Genomic DNA, 21,242 nt, shown 5'->3' on the forward strand with positions numbered 1-21,242 from the left:
CATTTTCCCCCGTTTGCTGTAAGGAGGTAGATTGCTGGGAGGCAGAGGCCAAAGGGTGGGGGAGGGTGGGTAGGGGCTACATTCAGTGTTTAAGACACACCCAAATTTTCACCCTCTTTTGGGTGTGTGTGTGTGTGAAAAGGTGCGCCTTATACTCTGAAAAATACGGTAGGTCTTCAAACATAGTCAGAGCTCAATAACTACACTGCGAAACATCACCTTGTCCATCAGCGAGATGATCTGGAGGATGAGTTGATCTTGACGCAAGTCGTCCCCGTGTTTGAAGATTACAGGGTAGCTGTCCCCATCTTCGGTCTTGAAGAAGAGCTGAGCAGGCATGAGGGCACTCTGATGAGAGAAGGGAAAAAAGAAGGCATCAAACTTGTCAATGGTCTAAGAGGTAACTACTTGGGAGGAACTTCCGTTGAGAGGAACTATCCCTCCTTCCTTTTCATTTTTCCTCCTTCTCTCTTTTCCTTCCTTCCTTCTCATCTCTATCTCTCTCATCTATCTATCTATCTATCTATCTATCTATCTATCTATCTATCTATCTATCTATCTATCATCTATCTATCATCTATCATCTACTTTACATCCTGCCTTTATGATTTTTGCAAATAACTCAGGGAAATGAAGCTATATAACAATCTCTTCTTCCCTTTCATTTTTTCTCCTTCTCTCTTTTCCTTCCTTCTTTCCTTCTCATCTCTCTCTCTCATCTATCTATCTATCTATCTATCTATCTATCTATCTATCTATCTATCTATCTATCTATCTATCTATCTATCTATCTATCTATCTATCTATCTATCTATCTATCTATCTATCTATCTATCATCTAGCTAGCTAGCTAGCTAGCTATCTATCATCTATAACAGTGGTGGGTTTCAAAAATTGTTCGAACCTACTTTGTGGGTGTGACCTCCTTTGTGGGAATGGCTTGCTGCCCATGTGACCGGATATGAAGATGCTGACGACACGTCAGAACCACCTTAAATTCCCTCACACACAGCACTGGCATGCATAAGAATAGGATGTAAACTTGTTTTTTAAAAGGCATCTTTGGTTTGCGTTAAAACAACTTCAACACACGCAATGTTCTGATTGCACCACAAACGCAGTAGTCATCCTTACCTTTCACAGAGGCACTGAGTATTATAAATATGAGCATGATAGTGTAGAATAATCATATCCAAGGACCAGTGGTGGGTTTCAAAAAATTTTGGAACCTCTTCTGTAGGTGTGGCCTGCTTTCCGGGTCCACTGGTGGAACCTCTTCTAACCGGTTCGGTAGATTTGACGAACCGGTTCTACCGAATAGGTGCGAACTGGTAGGAACCCACCTCTGATCTATATCTTCTATCATCTTTCTATCATCCTGCTATCTCTCTATCTATCATCTGTCATCTAAATATCTATCTATCTATCTATCTATCTATCTATCTATCTATCTATCTATCTATCTATCTATCATCTATCTATCTATTTATTTTACATCCTGCCTTTATGAGGGTGGGCTTATCAACTTCCTACCAAATGGGAATCGGCAAAAGAAAACTGTAAAATAAATTCAGAGAGGTCTCGGTTTAGAACCATTCATTTAATGAGCATTCCAAGTTGAAGCCCTGCTGAAAAAGAATGACTTAGGACTGGGGTTTGTTGTTTTCTTCACACTTACAACCACAGCAGCATCTCAATGGTCGCATAGGTTCATTGCCCTGACTTATTTGCAAAAATCACAAAGGCAGGATATAAAATAGATAGATAAATAGATGGATGGATGGACAGAAAGAGAGACAGACAGACAGAAATATGAGAAAGAAGGGAGAGAGGGTGGAGTGAAAGAAAAGAAGGAAAGCAGGGAGGGAGGGAAAGAGAGAAGGATGGAAACGAGTGAAAGAAAGAAGGGATGGTGGGAGGAAGGGAAAGAAGGAAGGAAAGAAAGATGGAAGGGAGGAAGGGAGAGGAGTGAAAGAAGGGATGGAGGGAAGGAAGGAAGGAAAGAAGGGAGGGAGGGAGGAGTGAAAGAAAAGAAGGAAAGGAGGGAGGTAAAAGGGAATGATGGAAAGGAAGGAGTGAAAGAAAGAAAGAAAGAAAGAAAGAAGGGAGGGAGGGAGGGAGGGAGGGAGGGAGGGAGGAAGGAAGGAAGGAAGGAAATCCAAGCCAATAAAATTGGTAGGTAGGCTTTGGGTCCTACTCTGGGGAACATCAACATTTGTATCTTTTATAATGATGGACGGATGGATGGACGGAAGGAAGAACGAAAGAAGGAACAGAAGGGAAGGGAAGGGAAGGGGAGGGAGGGAGGGAGAAAGAAAGAAAGAGAAAGAAAGAAGAAAGAAAGAAAGAAAGAAAGAAAGAAAAAGGAAAGGAAAGAAGGAAGGAAGGAAGGAAGGAAGGAAGGAAAGAAAGAAAGAAAGAAAGAAAGAAAGAAAGAAAGAAAGAAAGAAAGAAAGAAAGAAAGATCCAAGCCAATATAATTGGCAACCTGGGTTCTACTCTGGAGAATATCAACATTTGTGTCTACTATAACGGAAAAAGAACTCCATTCATTTGTCTCCTGCATCTGTTTTTGAACATTTCAATGCTACTTAAAAGGGCACAATAATGTAATTGGAATTGAATAGAAATTGGTGGGGGTGGAGGCCACAGCCATTGTTTTCTAAAGTGGGGGGAGGACACAAATGGAGGAGAACTTTAAAGCAATTAACTCTCTTCCCTAATTAACTTAGATGGCAATTCCATTTTAAATGCCCTTTCTGAAAGAAAAAAAAAAACCCCAACCCTAATTTGTTTAGCTGGCAATTTCTCTCACAGAAAAAAAAAGTGTGTGTGGGGGGGAGAGAATCAATTAGCCTCTGCAAATAAATGTATTTATCAGTTTGACATGACCTAGTCCTTGATCTCTCTTGCTATCACATAAGGAATGTTGAAGCAGTAAACTCTTGCAGAGAAGAGCAACCAGGGTGATTAGGGGATTGGAGGCTAAAACATACGATGAACGGTTGCAGGAACTGGGCATGGCTAGTCTAGTGAAGAGAAGGACCAGGGGAGACAGGATAGCATCTTCCAATATTTGAGGGGCTGCCACAGAGGGGAAGGGTGTCAAGCTATTTTCCAAAGCACCAGGCGGCCAGACAAGGAATCATGGAAGGAAACTCATCAAGGAGAGATTCAACCTAGAAATAAGGAGGAATTTTCTGACAGTGAGAACCATCAACCCATGGAATAGAAGTTGCCCTCGGAAGTTGTGGGAGCTTCATCACTGGAGGCTTTCAAGAAGAGACTGGACTGCCATGTGTCAGAGATGGTGTTGAGTCTCCTGCTTGAGCAGGGGTTTGGACTAGATGACCTACAACTTCCAACTTCGTTAATAATCTGTTACCCCTACGGTGATCAAATCTTGTTTTCTCAAATTCTTTCCCTCTCCCTGAAATTCTTCCTCCAACAAGTATTCCTAAAACATCTGCAGGACGTTAGCTTTGAAGGGGCATATAGGGTTGAGCAGGAGACATTAAGAAGAAAGGCACAAATGGAAATACTATCAAAAGCAGCTGAGGTGGAGTAACAGATTACCAGAGTTGGAAAGGACCTTGTAGGCCATCTAGTCCAACCCCCTGCTCAAGCACCATTTCTGACAAATGTCAGTCCAGTCTCTTCTTGAAAGCCTCCAGTGATGAAGCTCCCAAAACTTCTGAAGGGTTCTTCTCCAAGGGTTGATTGCTTTCACTGTCAGAAAATTCCTCCTTATTTCTAGGTTGAATCTCACCTTGATCAGTTTCCATCCATTATCCCTTGTCTTGCCTTCTGCTGGCTTGGAGAATAGCTTGACACCCCGTCCTCTCTGGGGCAGCTCCTGAAATATTGGGAGACTGCTATCATGTCTCCCCTGGTCCTCCTCTTCACTAGACTAGCCATGCCCAGTTCATGCAACTGTTCATCGTATGCTTTAGCCTCCTGTCCCCTGATCATCTTGGATGCTCTTCTCTGCACCCTTTCTACAGTCTCAACATCTTTTTTATAATGTGGTGACCAAAACGGGATGCAGTATTCAAGGTGTGGACTTGATGTTGCATTCTTCACCATTAGAATTCATTTTACAGAATAACAGAGTTGGAAGGGACCTTGGAGGTCTTCTACTCCAACCTCCTGGTTAAGCAGGAGACCCTATACGATTCTGGTTGTCCAAAATGGTTGTCCAATCTCTTCTTTAAAAACCTCCAGGGATGGAGTACCCATAACTTCTGAAGGATTAATTGTTTCCACTATGAAGAAACTTCTCCTTAGTTCAAGGTTGAATCTCTCCAGAACCTTCCATCTGTTACTTCTTGTCCTGCTCTTGGGCGTTTTGGAGAATATGTTGACACCCACTCAGTGGTGAAATTCATTTTTTTCTTTTACTACCAGTTCTGTGGGAGTGGCTTGGTGGGCATGGTGTGGTTTGGTGGGCATGGCAGGAGAAGGATACAGCAAAATCTCCATTCCCACCCCACTCTGGGGCAAGCCAGAGGTAGCATTTGTCCGTTCTCCAAACTATTCAAAATTTCCACTACCAGTTCTGGGAACTGCTCAAAACTTCCACTACAGGTTCTACTAAGTACTCAAAATTTCCACTACAGATTCTACTAAGTACTCAAAACTTCCACTACAGGTTCTACTAAGTACTCAAAATTTCCACTACCAGTTCTGGGAACTGCTCAAAATTCCCACTACAGGTTCTACTAGGTACTCAAAAATTTCCAGTACCGGTTCTGCGAACTACTCAAAATTACCGCTACCAGTTCTCTCAACTACTCAAAATTTTCACTACCAGTTCTCCAGAACCTGTCAGAACCTGCTGGATTTCACCCCTGAACCCACTCCTTTCTGCGACAGCCCCTCAAATATTGGAAGGCTGATAACATGTCACATAGAACATGTAAATCCTTCCATCCTCCACCATTCAGTCAGAACTGAAGCAGCTTCCTGGATGAGAAGCGAAATGTATCCAAGGAAAAAGAAAGTCCAGTTGCCTTTTGAAAAAAGCACCTTTGGGGCAACCATGGCATGGGGGACTGAGAATTTCCACAGACATTGATATATTTACATCTTCCAGGTCACACCGAGCGCGAGTCAGGTACGTATTGTTACCTTGAACAGAGTGGCTTTCTCGGGGATTATTCCTCTGATTTTCACTTGGGGTTCGAGAGGCAGAGGGATGGGCTCAATATCTGATAGATTCATCTTTTCATTATCTGCCAGGAGAGTCTGTAATCTCTCATTCTAGGAGAGGAAAAGACAAGCAAAAGGAAGAATATATTATATGAAAATAAGAATCCCATTTTTTAAAAAAATATATTATTATTCTTTTTAAACAAAACAACACATACAAAAGAAAGCAAGAAAAAGTGGGGGGGGGGAAACAACTTTCCTCCATTTCATCAAGCATGTCCTTTGGTTACAAGTTTTGGTGCATCAATTCTTAAGATTAAGAATAACATCACTGGTTTTGCATTAAACATAACTGAATATTGCGCTGTCATTAAGATTAAGATTAAGATTTAGTTTATTTGTATGCCGCCCTTCTCCGGGAGGGACTCAGGGGGCCAACAACTCAAAAGGGGAAAAGGGGATACAAACACAATACACGTAATTAAAATACACAAGAGTCATACAGCCATACAAGTCGAGAGGGGAGGGGAACTCATCAACCCCAGGCCTGCCGGCACAGCCAGGTTTTGACGGCTTTCCGGAAGGCCTGGAGAGAGGTGAGGGTCCGAATCTCCACGGGGAGTTCATTCCAAAGGACCGGAGCTGCTACAGAGAAGGCCCTCCCCCGGGTAGTAGCCAGATGGCATTGGCTGGTAGACGGAACCCGGAGGAGGCCGACCCTGTGCGATCTAACGGGTCTATGGGAGGTAATTGGCAGCAGGCGGTCTCTCAAGTACATTGAGCATTGTGTGTTCAAATTCCCATTAATATTCTTTCATTTGCAACAATCCTTATTTCCTTGAATTCATAATTATCTATAAAATAACAATGAGTCTTTAAAGTATTATAATATCACCTATTCTCCAAAGAAAAAAAGCCAAGATTAGAACAAAGAATTCCCATTAGTTTATAATATACATTCATATTTTCAATTGACCATAATGTCAACAATCATCCAGAGTTCCAAAAATAGTTTTCCATTATTAATTATTAATCCCATTTTTGTTTTAAAAAAATATCTTGGGTATCTTGTAACTTTTTTGTCGTTGCGTGCCGAAAGCGCCTGCGCACACGCTTTCCCTGTGTGATCCGCACCCCTGCGCATGTGCCCACAACCCTTCTTCACTCTCTACTGAGCATGTGACCCCCTCCCCCGCATGCCCCATTTTGGGCCTAGTAGGCCTCCTTGCAGCCTCCTGGGAGCAAAAATGTTGCCCCCTGCCTCCCCCCACCGCGCATGCACTGCAGAGACCCAAAAATCAGCTGGCCGGGCGTGAGGCACGCACGCATGCACACTGGAGCTGAGCTGAGGAGACGGCAGAGGTGTGTTGCTCCAGATTCGGCCCGGTTCAGCTGAACCAGTAGTGGAATTCAGGCCTGGGTCGCAGAACCAACCGGCAATAGCCCAGGCCTGCCACAACCCTGAACCGGTTCCCTCACCGCCCTTCGGCTGCCGCCATTTTGCACGCATGCACAAAAGAACAACTTATATTGAACATCGCACATGCGCGAGTTACAAATAGTAAAACCGGCAGCAACCCACCCCTGGGCGACAGCTCCAGCGCAGAGAGGGCTCTGCGTGCCACCCGTTAAGTTCACCATCACGGTTCTACGCCAACCTCCTGCTCAAATAGGAGACCGTACACAATTTCAGACAAAATCCTTGTCCAATCTCTTCTTAAAAACCTCCAGTGTTGGAGTATTCACAACGGTAGGCAACTTGTTCCACAGATTAATTGTTCTCGCTGTCACACAACTGCTCCAGAGAATTATCCTTAGGAATTTTCCTATCTTGGCGACTGAGTCGTATCCTTCCAGATATTTCATTTCATTTTATTTTATTTGTCTTGTATGCTGCCCACTCCCGGAGGACTCCGGGCGGCTCACACCAGACAAGGGAAGGGGGATAAATAGACAAAGACAACACTTTAAAAAAGACGCAACATTCACAATTTCCGTGGGGTTGGATGTTTCACAAGCCCCCCAGCCTGCTGGAGCAGCCAGGACTTGGTGGCTTTGCGGAAGATATTAAGATTTTGAAAAAAATCAATCTAAAAATGACACAACATGCAGGGGTATTTCACAAAAGTTTGCAAGAGTGTCGTATTCATTTTTAAAAAAAACAAAAATGGGAGGTGTTTATAGGGTGTTCAATATTTAATATTCAAGTGAGATACTGAGAATGTTTATAACTTTGGTTTCTTTTTCTTTGCTTTTTCATTCTCTGGAATAGAAGCTGAAGGTCCAAGTTTGGGGGGTCTTTCATTCACTCGGGGGGGGGGGGAATTGAGACTTTTGGTGCTGAACTGGGACCAAACTTAACAGGAGGGTAGCCAGGTAACAAGGGAGCAAAGATGCTGGAGAGGTTTAATTGACTTTAGAGGACCATGGAACTAAGATTCGTTTTCGCTCAGGTGCTTCTCACAGGTAAAGTTGGTTCCTGGCCCGTGGCTAATTGTCTGGGCATCCTTACCTTTTTTTTACGGTTCCCACTTTCACGCTGCACAGCTTTCATTAGGTGGACCAACCGATCGACAAAAGTCTGTTGGGCAGCCAACAAAGATCGCATCACCCGGACGGATTTGTCCCCCTGGGTAAATCAGGAGACAAAAAAAACACACCTTTTTTCTTTCTTTTCTTTCTGCCTTTCTCTCTCCCTTTCTCCCTCTCTTCCTCTCTCTCTCTCTTTCCTTCCTTCCATTCTTTTTCTTTCTTTCTTTTTCTTTCTCCTTCCTTCCTTCCTCAATCTCTCCCTTTCTCTCCCTCCCTCCCTATCTTTCTCTTTTCTTCCTTTTCTTTTTTCCTTTCTATCTAACTTTCCTTCCTTCCTCCCATCCTTTCTTTCTTTCTTTTTCTTTCTCCTTCCTCCTCTTTTCTTTCATTCTCTCTCTCTTCTTTCCTTCCTTGCTATCTTTCTCTTTCCTTCATTTCTTTTTCCTTTCTTTCTAACTTTCCTTCCTTCCTCCCATCCTTTCTTTCTTTCTTTCTTTCTCTCTCTCTCTCTCTCTTTCTCCTTCCTCCTCTTTTCTTTCATTCTCTCCCCCTTCTTTCCTTCCTTACTATCTTTCTCTTTCCTTCCTTCATACCTTCCTCCCTCCCTTTCTCTCCCTCCCTCCCTTCCTATCTTTCTCTTTTCTTCCTTCCTATCTTTTTTCCTTTCTTTCTAACTTTCCTTCCTCCCATCCTTTCTTTTTCTTTCTCCTTCCTCCTCTTTTCTTTCATTCTCTCTCCCTTCTTTCCTTCCTTGCTATCTTTCTCTTTCCTTCCTTCCTTCTTTCTTTTCTGTCTTTCTCTTTCTTTCTTTTCTTTTTCTTTCCTTCCTTCCCCCTTCCTTTCTCCCTTCCTTCCCTCCCTCCCTATCTTTTTTCCTTCCATCCTTTCTTTCTTTCCTTTCTTTTTCTTTCTCTCTCCTTCTTTCCTCCCTTTCTCTCTCCCTTCCTTCCTTCCTTCCTCCCTCCCTCCTTCCCTCCCTCCTCCCTCCCTTCCTCTGCCGTTCTCTTGATTTTTAGCAATTCCTTTCTGAGTAGATAACAAACTGTGACATTCGCACCACATCAATGTTTGTTCCTTCCCACACCCACCCACCCACCCACCCACCCTTCACTCTCCCCCAATGTATAATGCAATCAAAGGTGCCCACAGTAAGACGATGGCTGGCTGACCTTCTGGCTTTGACCATAGCTTTGTCAATAACAATCATTCTAAAAGTGAATGTAAGCCAATTTGCACTGAGAGAGGCTGGGAGGTGGGGTGGGGGTGGGGGATGGGGGGTTGTAGAAAGGCAAGGAAATCCATGATAAATGAAAGACTAATAGAAGAGAATATTTGCAGGTCAAGGTTAAAATGAGGGGTCCTTCTCTGAGCTTGGTTGTTTTCTTGCAGACATTTCATTACCTAACTAGGTAACATCATCACCGCTAGAATGGTGTGGAGCGTGCTCTCCAAAAACATAACAAAAAGACCAAAACACCTCAACACTCAGACAAGCAGATTAACACTAGGCCAACAATCAAGAAGTACACTTTATATCCCAATAAAGAAACGACTAACTCAGATAAACAAGCCAAGGAATGCATCACCCGGACACATTTGCCACCCTGGAGAAATCAGAAGTTTTTAAAAAGCTTTCTTTCCTTCTCTTTCTTTTCTTTCTTTCTCTCTCTCTCTTACTTTCTCTCTACTATTATTTCTTTCTCTCTCCCTTTCTCTCTCTCCCTTCCTTCTTTCTCCCTTTATCTTTCTTTCTTAGTTTCTATTTCTTTCTTTTTTCTTCCTTCCTTTCTCTCTCTTTCCGCTCCTTCCTTCCCTCCTCCCATTATCTTTCCTTCTTTGTTTCTTTTCTTTCTTTCCTTCCTCCTTCCTTCCTTTCTCTTTCTCTTCCCTCCCTCCCTTTCTTCCTCCCCCTCTCTCTCACCTTCTTTCACTCTTGATTAGGCTGTAAACCACAGCAAATCAAGGAACTATTAAGACTGCTCCCACCAACACTAACAGAGCAAGCCATTTATATGTATAGAGAGCAAGCCCCACTCCCTTCCAGCACTGATGAAGTCACCTAGCTGGATAGTGAAACGTCTGCAAGAAAACCACCAGGCTCAGAGAGAGCACCGAGGACCAAATGCAATCAGAATAGAGCCATAAGGGACCTTGGAGGTCTTCTAGCCCAACATCTTTCTCAAGCAGGAGACCCTATATCAGGGGTGTCAAACACGATTTCATGGAGGGCTGCATTAAGGTTGTGTTTAACCTTGGTGTGTGTGTGTATGTGAGAGAGAGAGAGAGAGAGAGAGGGAGGGAGGGACGGCCAGGGTGGGAGTGGCCAATTTGATGTCACACGTGTCAGGGGCGCCTATGACGGTCCGAGCACTCTACGTGCAAAAACAGGCTCCTGAGCCCCGTTTCCGGCTGTGATGGTCTCCTGCAACCCTCTGCAAGTGAAAACACAGCTCCTTCCCAAGGCCCGTTTTCTCTGGCAGAGGCATCGCGGGCCAGACCTTCGCTATTTCCAGGGTGGCCCCCGGGCCAGATCCAAGCACTCCGTGGGCCAGATCTAAACACCCCGCAGGTCAGATCCGTCCTCCGGATCTCGAATTTGACACTCCTGCCCTATACCATTTCAGACAAATGGGTGTTCCAGTCTCTTCTTAAAAACCTCCAGTGATGGAGCACCTACAACTTCTGGTGGGGAAGCCGTTCCACTGGTTAATTGTCCTCCCTGTGAGGAAGTCTCTCCTTAGTTCCAGGTTTAGCTTCCATCCATTGTGTAAATGAAGACTCAACCATCCAGGTCAAAAGTATTTCAAAAGATTGAATCATGACAACTAGACCAAAGTTGGCCTGGATGGTTGAGTCTTCATTAACACATTGTTTTCCCTCCCTCCTTGCAGTCTGAATGGCAAGAGTTGGTTCATTCCATCGACACTCTTCTCTACCCCAAAAAAATATTTTGATCGAAGAAGTTACTTGGATGAGTAGCAAAACATCTCAGTTTTAATAAACGTTAGTCCAATGGCCATGATTTGTCAGAGTTGCACATTGTGACTATGTGAGACAACCCAGGAGCAACTACAGTAAACAGAACTTTATATTTAAAGAGTGGTTTTGTCAATATAGAATATATACTTACACATACTTTAATCAGATCTCAAAGGAACAGCAATCAGCAATTACAGCACAGAAAAACACATGGGGAGAGAGAGAGATGACCACACACAGGGCCTCTTCTTATTACAGGCTCTTAAAGTAATATCAGCCAAAAATCTTTGCTGACTCATTCCCAGCATTACATTATTGTACCATGTTTCTCCGAAAATAAGACAGGGTCTTATTTTCTTTTGACCCCCAAAATAAGCATTTGGTCTTATTTTTGGGAAGGCCTTGTTATTTTTGAGGTGCAGGAGGTGGTGAGCATGGTCACCTCATGGCTGCTGCTGTGTTGCAATATATTTCGGGGTAGTGCATGCATTCAAAAGCCTGATTGGGCTTATCATCCAGGGAGGTCTTAGCAGCTGGTCAGTTCTTAAATCCTTACCCTGACATAATTTAACATTTTTTGAGACTTCCGTCCATTGTTTTTTGCCTTCTGGTGCTTTCAACCCTGAGCTACAGATATTATCTTCTCGTCTGTAGTTTTTCTAATGTCCGTCTTGCACAATGGGGGGGGGGGGGAAATAATCCTTACCTTTAAGAGGGCTTGGCTAAACCTACGCATGACGTTGAGGTACATTTCGTGAGTTTTGGGGTCCCTCTGCTGTGTGTCTCGGTCTTCGCACTCCACAATCACATACCTTTTGTGGGGACAACAAGAAGCTGAGATGGCTGGTGGAGAAACAGCCGCAAAGGACCAGTTTGGGGAAAGAAAGGAACGTCTACAGGCAGTCCTTGATTTATGACCGCAACGGGGACCAGAATTTCCAATGCTAAGCAAGATTTTGGCATGGTTCCTAGGCAGCTGATAAGTGAATCATATAGACATTGAGTGACTTTTGGAAGCTGCAACTGTCATAAATAAATGTCAGTTATTAAATATTTTACCCAGATTTTGATCCCATGACTTTGTTGTGACGGTTGTAAGTAAAAGGACTGGTACTTGAGAGACCGCCTGCTGCCAATTACCTCCACTAGACCGATTAGATCCCACAGATTAGGCCTCCTCCGAATTCCATCCGCCGGCCAATGCCGGCTGGCGACTACCCGGAGGAGAGCCTTCTCTGTGGCTGCTCCGACCCTCTGGAACGAGCTCCCCGTGGAGATTCGGACCCCCACCACCCTCCAGGCCTTCCGCAAAGCCCTTAAAACCTGGCTGTTCCGACAGGCCTGGGGCTAATGAGTTTTTTTTGTCCCCCCTCGAATGGTATGATTGCTGTGTGCTTTTAAATTGTGTATTGTTTTGTTTGTCTTTTTATCCCTTATCTGTATCCCCTTCCCTGACTTGGATTGTGAGCCGCCCTGAGTCCCCTCCGGGGAAAAGGGCGGCATATAAGTGCAATAAATTCCAATTCCAATTTATAAGTCCAGGTTTTTTTTTTCCAATGACATTGCAAAATTCGAAGAGTTGCTAAGTGAATGGTTGCAAGTCAACGATTACCTAGAGCTTGTCCTTCTGCATGTGTAGAATAACAGATTAACAGAGTTGGAAGGGATCTTGTAGGTCATCTAGTCTAACCCCCACCCCCACCCAAGCAGGAGACTCTACACAATTTCTGACAAATGGCAGTCCAGTCTCTTCTTGAAAGTCTCAAGTGAGGAAGCTCCCACAACCTCCAAAGAGAAGCTGTTCCATTGGTTGATTGTTCTCACTGTCAGGAAATTCATCCTTATTTCTAGGTTGAATCTCTCCTTGATCAGTTTCCACCCATTATTCCTTGTCTGGCCTTCAGGTGCTTTGGAAAATAGCTTGACACCCTCCTCTCTGTGGCAGCCCCTCAAATACTGGAAGACTGCTATCATGCCTTCCCTGGTCCTTCTCTTCATTAGACTAACCATGCCCAGTTCCTACAAATATTCATCATATGTTTTAACCTCCAGTCCCCTAATCATCTTGGTTGCTCTTCTCTGCACACTTTCTAGAGTCTCAACTTTTTTTTTAATAGTATGGTGACCAAAACTGGATGCAGTACTCTAGGTGTGGTCTTACTAGGGCTTTACAGAGTGGTATTAGCACCTCCCTTGATCTTGATTGCATTCCTCTGTTAATGCAATTTAGGATTGCATTGGCTTTTTTGGCTGCCGCCCCACACTGGTGGCTCATATTTAATTGGTTGTTCATGTTGGAATATTAGAATCAAATTGATGTATTTACTTAATAAAAGCTGGGCAAAGGTTCTATTCGGAGATTGAGCAGCGCAGAATTCACTTTCTGAAACAATGTTATGACCTCTCCGGCAAGAGTTCTTCTCATCTGAGAGGAAACAACAGTTTGGATACCAAAATGAAATCCTCAGGTGTCACGGTTTGTGGTAGTTCAAAACTCCTTCCTATATCTTCCTACCAGAAATCCAAGTGAATAACAGAAGCACAGTGGTGGGAGGGACCTTGGAGGTCTTCTAGTCCAACCCCCTGCTTCAGCAGGAGACCCTGTACCATTCCAGACAAATGGTTGTCCAGGCTCTTAGTGATGGACCACCCAACAACTGATTAATAGTTGTTAACTGTGCGTTTCTGAACCCTATTAAAAATGTACCTGGGACAATTTTCAGCACTGAGAACTTCAAAAGGTTACTTACCAGTACAAATAGTTTGCCAGTGTGGAGTTTTTGCACGCTCGTGATATTAAGAATGTACAAAGGTCTTGCTGGAAGGGAAAAAAAAGAGGTGTTTTTTTTTTAAAGTCAGGATTTTGAGAGATCTAAGATTTCAATCAATCAGAATAGAACTGAAAAGTCTTCTAGCATGTGTCAGCCTCTGTTTTGCTGCTGCTTCAGCTGCCATTGAAACGGGGAGGGAGGGCATGGTATTTGGGAGGGGATTACTAATTGTGCTGGAGGAAGATTCTGGAGTTTCTGCTGCCCGTCTTACTGCGCATGCGGAGGAGGTTTCCCGCCAAGGCCAACGGCACCGACATTCCATCTTGGTGATGCCTTTCAAAGTTATCTCGCACCTGACACTTGGAAGAATTATGATTGGACTGTAACTGGGATGCCAAGGGGTGGGGAATGGGTTATTCTATATCATTTGCTTTCGCGCCTAAATAATCAGTCTTCGCTTTGCTACGCTTCTGATCATTTATAATTAGTAAAAGTACATTTGATTTCTATCAATGGAGTCTCGTGGGTTTCCTTTCCTAATTATCTAATGGAGGAGTGCTGACAGCATGTCTGTATGTCTGTCTGTCTGTCCATCTCTATCTTTCTTTCTGTCTGTCTGTCTGTCTGTCTGTCTATCTATCTATCTATCTATCTATCTATCTATCTATCTATCTATCTATCTATCTATCTATCTACTCTGTATCTATATATCAATCTATCCATCCATCCACTCACCCACTTACCTGCCTACCTACCTACCCTACCCTATCCATCCATCCATCCATCCATCCATCCATCCATCCATCCATCATCTATCTGTCTGTCTGCCTCCCTACCTACCTACTCTATGTACAGTATCTATCTATTCATCCATCCATCCATCCATTCTGCTTTCCTCCATCAACAAAGCAGTGGAGAAGTTAAAACAAATAATAGAACAACCGTGTTGGAAGGTACACCCTGGAGGTCATCTAGTCCAACCCCCTGCTCAGGCAGAAAGACCTATACCACTTCAGACAAATGGTTATCCAACATCTCCTTAAAAACTTCCAATGTTGGAGCATTTACAACTTCTGGAGGCAACTTCTGTTCCACTGATTAATTGTTCTCATTGTCAGGGAATTTCGTCTTAGTTCTAAGTTGCTTCTCTCCTTGAATAGTTTCCACCCATTGCTTTTTGTCCTAGAAGTGACAATCTTGCAATCAGTTCAATCACACTAATAAGGCTGATTTTTTTTAAAAAAGGCCCGACTTCAATTGCATGATTGTGGCAATCATTTTGATCTTTTTTCAACATATACTGTTTTGGTCCACCAACAGACAGCAGAGCTGGAGGCACATTCAGACAGTGAGGAGGTTGGGGAGGAACATGGGCCAGTCCTGGAGTCTGGGGAAGGCTCTGATAAGGGCTCTTCATCAGAAGAAGAGAAGGGGCCAGGGCCGTCTGACAGTTATCAGCTGCCTTCAGAGTCAGACATGAGTGGGGCAGAAGAACAGCTGGAGCCTGTTCCCAGTGTGCGCATGCGCAGAGCTGCCGGGGGAAGCCAACAACTAAGGGTCAACTCAGGAGTAAGGCCACAGGTGGACAATGAATGGCCCCTCCCTTAGGGAATAAAGAGCAGCGAAAGGGGAAGGGAGTTTGCAGGACACAATGAGTTCCATTCATTCAGGTGAAGACCTTTTCCTGACTTCTTGCCAAGTGATTGCTGCTACAGGATGGCGTTTGGAAGATATCGGCCTGGCAGCTCTCCAAGCCTCATAAAGGTCAATAATTGTGAACTATCTTGAAAGACTGTTGTTTGCTGGAGTGGAATTCACTTCAAACTAAATAAAAAGGGGTTTTATCGGGACGAGGAGCCGGCTTCGTGGTCTTGGGGAAGCCTAGGTGAGAAGATATACCCGGATCTAGATACCTACATCCATGTTGGCAGAGAAAGGAAGAGATTTTGCCCATTTCCAAAGTTTATCCTTTGAAACTTGATATCAATTCTCGGTTCTCTTCTCACCTCAAGGTTTTCATTCTCAGCCGATTCTTTCGTTTTGGCCGTTGGTAGCGGGGAAGAAATGAGGGGCAGGGGGCTTGTGATGATCTGTGAGCTGAGGAGAAGAGCAAAAGAAAACAAGAGAGAGAAAATTTCGATGTACAATATTCTGGGGAAAAAAATTAAATGGGCTCCTCAATGCTTTAAGAAATGAAAACATAGAATAACACAGTGGGGAGGGGACTTTGGAGGTCTTCTAGTCTAGCCCCTTGCTCAAGCAAGAGATCCCCTATTGAGCTGAGTTGACCTGAACTAAATATATTTTTTTAAAAAAGATATTGTTATAAATTAATTTAATATATTGACTTTAATTCGTCAGAAAATAGATTGGATTGGATTGGATTTATTACATTTATATGCCGCCCTTTTCCCCGAAGGGGACTCAGGGCGGCTCACAATTCAATCAGGGAAGGGGGTACAGACAGAGGGATAAAAAAGACGAGACATAACAATACAAAATTTAAAAACACACAACAGCCATACCATTCGAGAAGGGGGGCAAAAACTCTTTAGCCCCAGGCCTTTCGGAAAAGCCAGGTTTTAAGGGCTTTGTGGAAGGCCTGGAGGGTGGTGAGGGTTCGAATCTCCACGGGGAGTTCGTTCCAAAGGGTCGGAGCAGCCACAGAGAAGGCTCTCCTCCGGGTGGTCGCCAGTCGGCATTGGCCGGTGGATGGAATTCGGAGGAGGCCTAATCTGTGGGATCTAATCGGTCTATTGGAGGGTTTGATAGGATTTGATTTTTACTGGAGTTGTCAAAGAATACTTTAAAATGGATTTCTTGTCTTGGCATTGCAAGAATATTTCAGGCTCTGACTCATACACAAAGAAGAAACACCACTCAGACCCACAGTCAGCTCCATAGGCTCACCTCTACAGAATCTTGCCAAATTCCTCGCCAAACAACTCCAACCCTACGCAGAATCCATCACCTCACACGTACAAAACTCACTCCACTTCATAGAAACAATAAAGGAACAAAACCTACAACCCAGCGTGCTACTCGTGAGTTTCGATGTCATATCCCTCTTCACCCAAGTGCCTATAAAAGAAGCCTTAACAACTATCCAGAACAAACACAACACCCCACTGGCTGGGGAATTCTGGAAGTTGAAGTCCGGACATCTTCAAGTTGCCAAGGTTGGGAAACACTGGTAACCAACACATACTTCATCCACAATGGACAAAGATACAAACAGATAGAAGAAGCACCCATGGGATCACCCCTTTCACCGTCATCGCAAACTTATACATGGAACATTTTGAAACCAACGCTTTAGATAAATCTGAACACAAACTCAAACTCTGGCTTAGATATGTAGATGACACTTTCGTAATTTGGCCACATGGGAAGGAAAAAACTGGACAACTTCCTCACACATCTCAACAGCCTACACCCCAAAATACAATTTACTATGGAAATTAAAGCTAACAACCAACTTCCCTTTCTGGATTTCTTAATCTACAAAAAACACAATGGCTCCCTAGCACACACCATCTATTGGAAAAAAACACACACCAACCACTACTTAAATGCACAATCCCATCACCACCCTGCACAGATCAACTCTGTAGCCAAGACCCTCATCTCCAGAACCAAATGCCTAGCCAACAAAGACCGCCTGAAAACTGAATTACACACTCTCACAAACGTATTAATCTCCAACGGATTCCAAAGGAAAACAATTACCAACCTAATCCAAAGGGAGACTCCCCCCAAGAACCGAGACACAGAACAGGACAACGGCATCGCCCTCCTCCCTTAAATCAAAGGCACCACAGATAAAATCAGCAAAATTCTCCACAAACACAATATCAAGACAGCCTTCAACACTGACCAAAAAACAGCCAACATCTTAAGAAAACCCAAAGACAAAATCCAGCTAGAAAACCAAGGAGTCTACGAAATACCATGCGAAATCTTCCCTGCCACATACATAGGACAAACGAACAGGAGAATAAATGCACGCATCGCAGAACACAAGAACGCAGTAAGAAAAAAAAGAAAAAAACTTCCTCCCTTTTCCAGCACCTTAAAGCTACAGGACATGAAATTAATTTTGAAGGAACCAGGTTAATCTCCAAAACAGAACACTTCAACAAGAGAATAATTATGGAAGCTATTGAAATAGAGAAACACTCCCACAACATGAATAAACATGATGATACCTCCCACCTACCAGACATCTGGAAACCAGCCCTAGTCAGCAAATGAGCCCCACCCACCACCCAGGCCATTACAACACGAAACAACAACGGACACACAGCCAGCACCGATCAGCACCAATCTACCAATCATGATACAACCACACATCCAATCAATCCACTTACTGAAACAAAGCCAGCACTCCACACACACCCCACCAAGATTTATAGAAAGATGGCAGCTCCGACCACGCTTTAAGCCCAAAACCCAGCCTGAAGATGGTGAGTGAGACCTCGCCGAAATGTTGCCAAGACAATCTCAATCTTACATGGGAAAAGACCTGAATACAACAAGACCAGCACACATGCACGCACACACACACACAAACACATATTTGTTTTCCTAGATTTTCACGGGTGTAGGTATGCTGGTCTTGTTGCATTCGGGTCTTTTCACGTGTAAGATTGAGAGTATCTTAGTGACATTTCGACGAGGTCCCACTCGTCATCCTCAGGCTGGTGCCTTCGGCCTCGTGCCTGTGCGAGCAAAGTGTGATCGGAGCTGCCGTCCCTCTATAAATACTGGTGGGTGTGTGTGGAGTTCTGGCTCTGTTACTGCAGGTCTTGCCAGTTCTCTGAAATACTCAGAGATATTCTGAAATACTCAGAATTTCTGCTACTGGTTCTCCAGAACTGGTCAGAACCTGCTGGATTTCACCCCTGATTTCACCCCTGGGTCTATAAAAATGCTTCAGGTTCAGCAACTCTACCTCTCTATTTCAGGCGCAGTGACTCCAGACGCGGCCATGCTCTCCGACACGGATCCTTGAGTTTCCTTCTTTGTGGGCTCCAACCCACTCTTGATGTCGTCAAAATTTTCATATTTCAGAGCTTGGACCAGCTGCAGCAAATACATCAGCAGATCCTGGGGAGAAAACGTGGGAAGGAGGGAAATTTGATCTGGGAAGTTGATTTTTTTTTTACATTGAGGAAGGGGACAGAAAGGGTTGAGGGGGGCTAGGAAGGGGGAAGACAAAAAGAGAAAGCAGCCTGGAAGGGGAACTATCCCATAATAACAATAGTGGCAATCATCATCATCATCGTCATCATTATGCCTGCCATAAATTGAAGAGACGACTGCATTCTGATCTAGGCTTCCCATGAATCATGAAGCTGACTCCTGAGGTTTTTAAAGAAGAGATTGCAAACCATTTGTCTGAAATGGTAGAGGGTTTTTCTGCCTGAGTAGGGGGTTGGACTAGATGACCTCCAGGATGTAACTTCCAACCCTGTTATTCTGTTTTTCGTTTTCACTTCTCCACTGCTTTGTTGATGGAGGAAAGTTCAAAAAAATCATGCCTTTCATTCATTAATAGTTTATTTGTTTAATTTGTTTGTCACCCATTTCAGCAAGACTCTGGACAGCTAACAACATCATAATGTTTATTTGCCCAACTCTAGAGTACCTGCAGTGAAGATTTTTTTTTTAATTGCAATTTTATTGTGGTTTTATAGAGATGGATTGAAGAGGGAGATAGATAGATAGATAGATAGATAGATAGATAGATAGATAGATAGATAGATAGATAGATAGACAGACAGACAGACAGACAGACAGACAGATAGATAGATGATAGATAGATGATAGATAAGATAGATAGATAAAAGATAAATCGATAGATCAGATAGATAGATAGATAGATAGATAGATAGATAGATTATATATATATATATATATATGTATGTATGTATGTATGTATGTATGTATGTATCTATAGACACATAGATATATGTGTCTATCACATATATATATATATATGTGATAGATAGATAAAAGATAGATCAATAGATCAGAGATAGATGAAAGAAAGATAGATAAAAGATAGATCGATAGATCAGAGATAGATAGGAAAGAAAAAAAGAAAGAAAGATGATATAGATGATAGATGATAGATGATAGATGATAGATGATAGATAGATCGATAGATCGATAGATAGATCGATAGATAGATCGATAGATAGATAGATAGATAGATGATAGATAGATGATAGATAGATGATAGATAAGATAGATAAAAGATAAATGGATAGATCAGAGATAGATAGATGATAGATAGATGATAGATAGATAGATAGATAGATAGATAGATAGATAGATAGATAGATAGATAGATAAAAGATAGATAGATCAGATAGATAGATGAAAGAAAGATAAATAAAAGATAGATCGATAGATCAGAGATAGATAGATTAAAGAAAGATATAGATAGATAGATAGATAGATAGATAGATAGATGATAGATAGATAGATAGATAGATATAGATAGATCAGAAATTGATAGATGAAAGAAAGAAAGATAGAAGATAGATAGATCAGATAGATAAATAGATGAAAGAAAGAAAGAAAGAAAGAAAGAAAGATAGATAGATAGATAGATAGATAGATAGAAGATAGATTGATAGATCAGAGATAGATGAAAGAAAGAAAAATAGATATGGATGGATGGATGGATGGATGGATGAAAGAAAGAAAGATATAGACAGACAGAGAGACAGAGAGACAGATGGATAGACAGACAGAGTAGAAGACCTCTAAGGTCCCTTCCCACTCTGTCATTCTCTTACCTCATCATCTGCTTGCTGCAATCTGGCCACAGCGTAGCGGCGGACGGTCGGGTTAGTGAACTGTGAGGAGAGGAGCTCCAGGGAGTCCTCCACATCCATCGGCTTCCATTTGCCCAGGAGTTCCAGAGCTTGTTTTGCTTCTTGAGGAAGACCCCAGTTGACACACTTCAAGAATTTGGTCAAGGCCTGGGATCAAAAATCAGAAACTTATCAACCTCCCTTTTCTGAGCACAGAGGTGACATCAAGCAAGAAAACAGTACTTTCCTTTTAATGGAGTGTCAGAAGAACTCTACAGGTTGGATTATTATTTTAACAGCGTGATAGATATCTGGATGACATTTTAACATAAATGGGTATGAAGAATTTGGAAAAATAGATTTTGAATGACTGTAGTACTACAAAATAGGTACAAAAGTATGAACAACAGTGGAAGGTTACAGCTTAACAATGAGCGACTAGGTAAATATATATAAACATATATTAATCGAAACAGGTGTTTTAATAGCAGAATTATATGGATTGGAGAACTGGAAAGAACATGAATAGAAGAGGAGGAGGAAGAGGAGAAGAAGGAGGAGGAGGAGAAGGAGGAGGAAGAGGAGGAGGAGGAGAAGAGAGAAGGAGGAGAAGGGAGGAGGAGGAGGAGAAGGGAGGAGGAGGAGGAGAAGAGAGGAGGAGGAGGAGGAGAAGAGAGGAGGAGGAGGGAGGAGGAGGAGAAGAGAGGAGGAGGGAGGAGGAGAAGGGAGGAGGAGAAGGAGGAGGAAGAAGAGAGGTGAGGAGAATGAAGAAGAGGAGAGAAGGGAGGGAGAAGGAGGAGACAGGAGGAGAAGGAGAGAAGGAGGAGAAGCAAGAGCAGGAGCAGGAGGAGGAGAATGAAGAAGAGGGAGGGAAGGGAGGTAATATATATAAGCATATATTAAGTAAACAGGTGTTTTAATAGCAGAATTATAAGGGATTGGAGAACTGAAAGAACATGAATAGAAGGGAGGGAACGAGAAG

The 21,242-nt window shown here is 43.1% G+C and overlaps 1 protein-coding gene across 3 annotated transcripts in view; it reads right to left on the reverse strand.

Moving 5' to 3' along the window:
- LOC116506537 (phosphatidylinositol 3-kinase catalytic subunit type 3) overlaps positions 1 to 20,424 on the reverse strand; it is a 90,313-nt gene extending 69,889 nt beyond the window's left edge. For all 3 annotated transcript variants that reach the window (XR_004255042.1, XR_004255041.1, XM_032214329.1), the window contains exons 1-8: positions 20,243 to 20,424; positions 18,388 to 18,542; positions 15,440 to 15,530; positions 13,413 to 13,480; positions 11,369 to 11,474; positions 7,664 to 7,780; positions 5,131 to 5,262; positions 220 to 348 (exon numbers count right to left, since the gene is read on the reverse strand). Coding sequence is in view for 1 of the 3 variants with exons in the window: in XM_032214329.1 (XP_032070220.1) it covers positions 220 to 348; positions 5,131 to 5,262; positions 7,664 to 7,780; positions 11,369 to 11,474; positions 13,413 to 13,480; positions 15,440 to 15,530; positions 18,388 to 18,542; positions 20,243 to 20,341 (897 nt within the window). In the remaining 2 variants the exon portion in view is untranslated. The remainder of the gene's footprint in view (positions 1 to 219; positions 349 to 5,130; positions 5,263 to 7,663; positions 7,781 to 11,368; positions 11,475 to 13,412; positions 13,481 to 15,439; positions 15,531 to 18,387; positions 18,543 to 20,242) is intronic.
- Positions 20,425 to 21,242: the final 818 nt, after the last annotated feature.

The sequence above is a fragment of the Thamnophis elegans genome, chromosome 3 (genome assembly GCF_009769535.1).
Source record: "Thamnophis elegans isolate rThaEle1 chromosome 3, rThaEle1.pri, whole genome shotgun sequence".
NCBI lineage: Eukaryota > Metazoa > Chordata > Lepidosauria > Squamata > Colubridae > Thamnophis > Thamnophis elegans.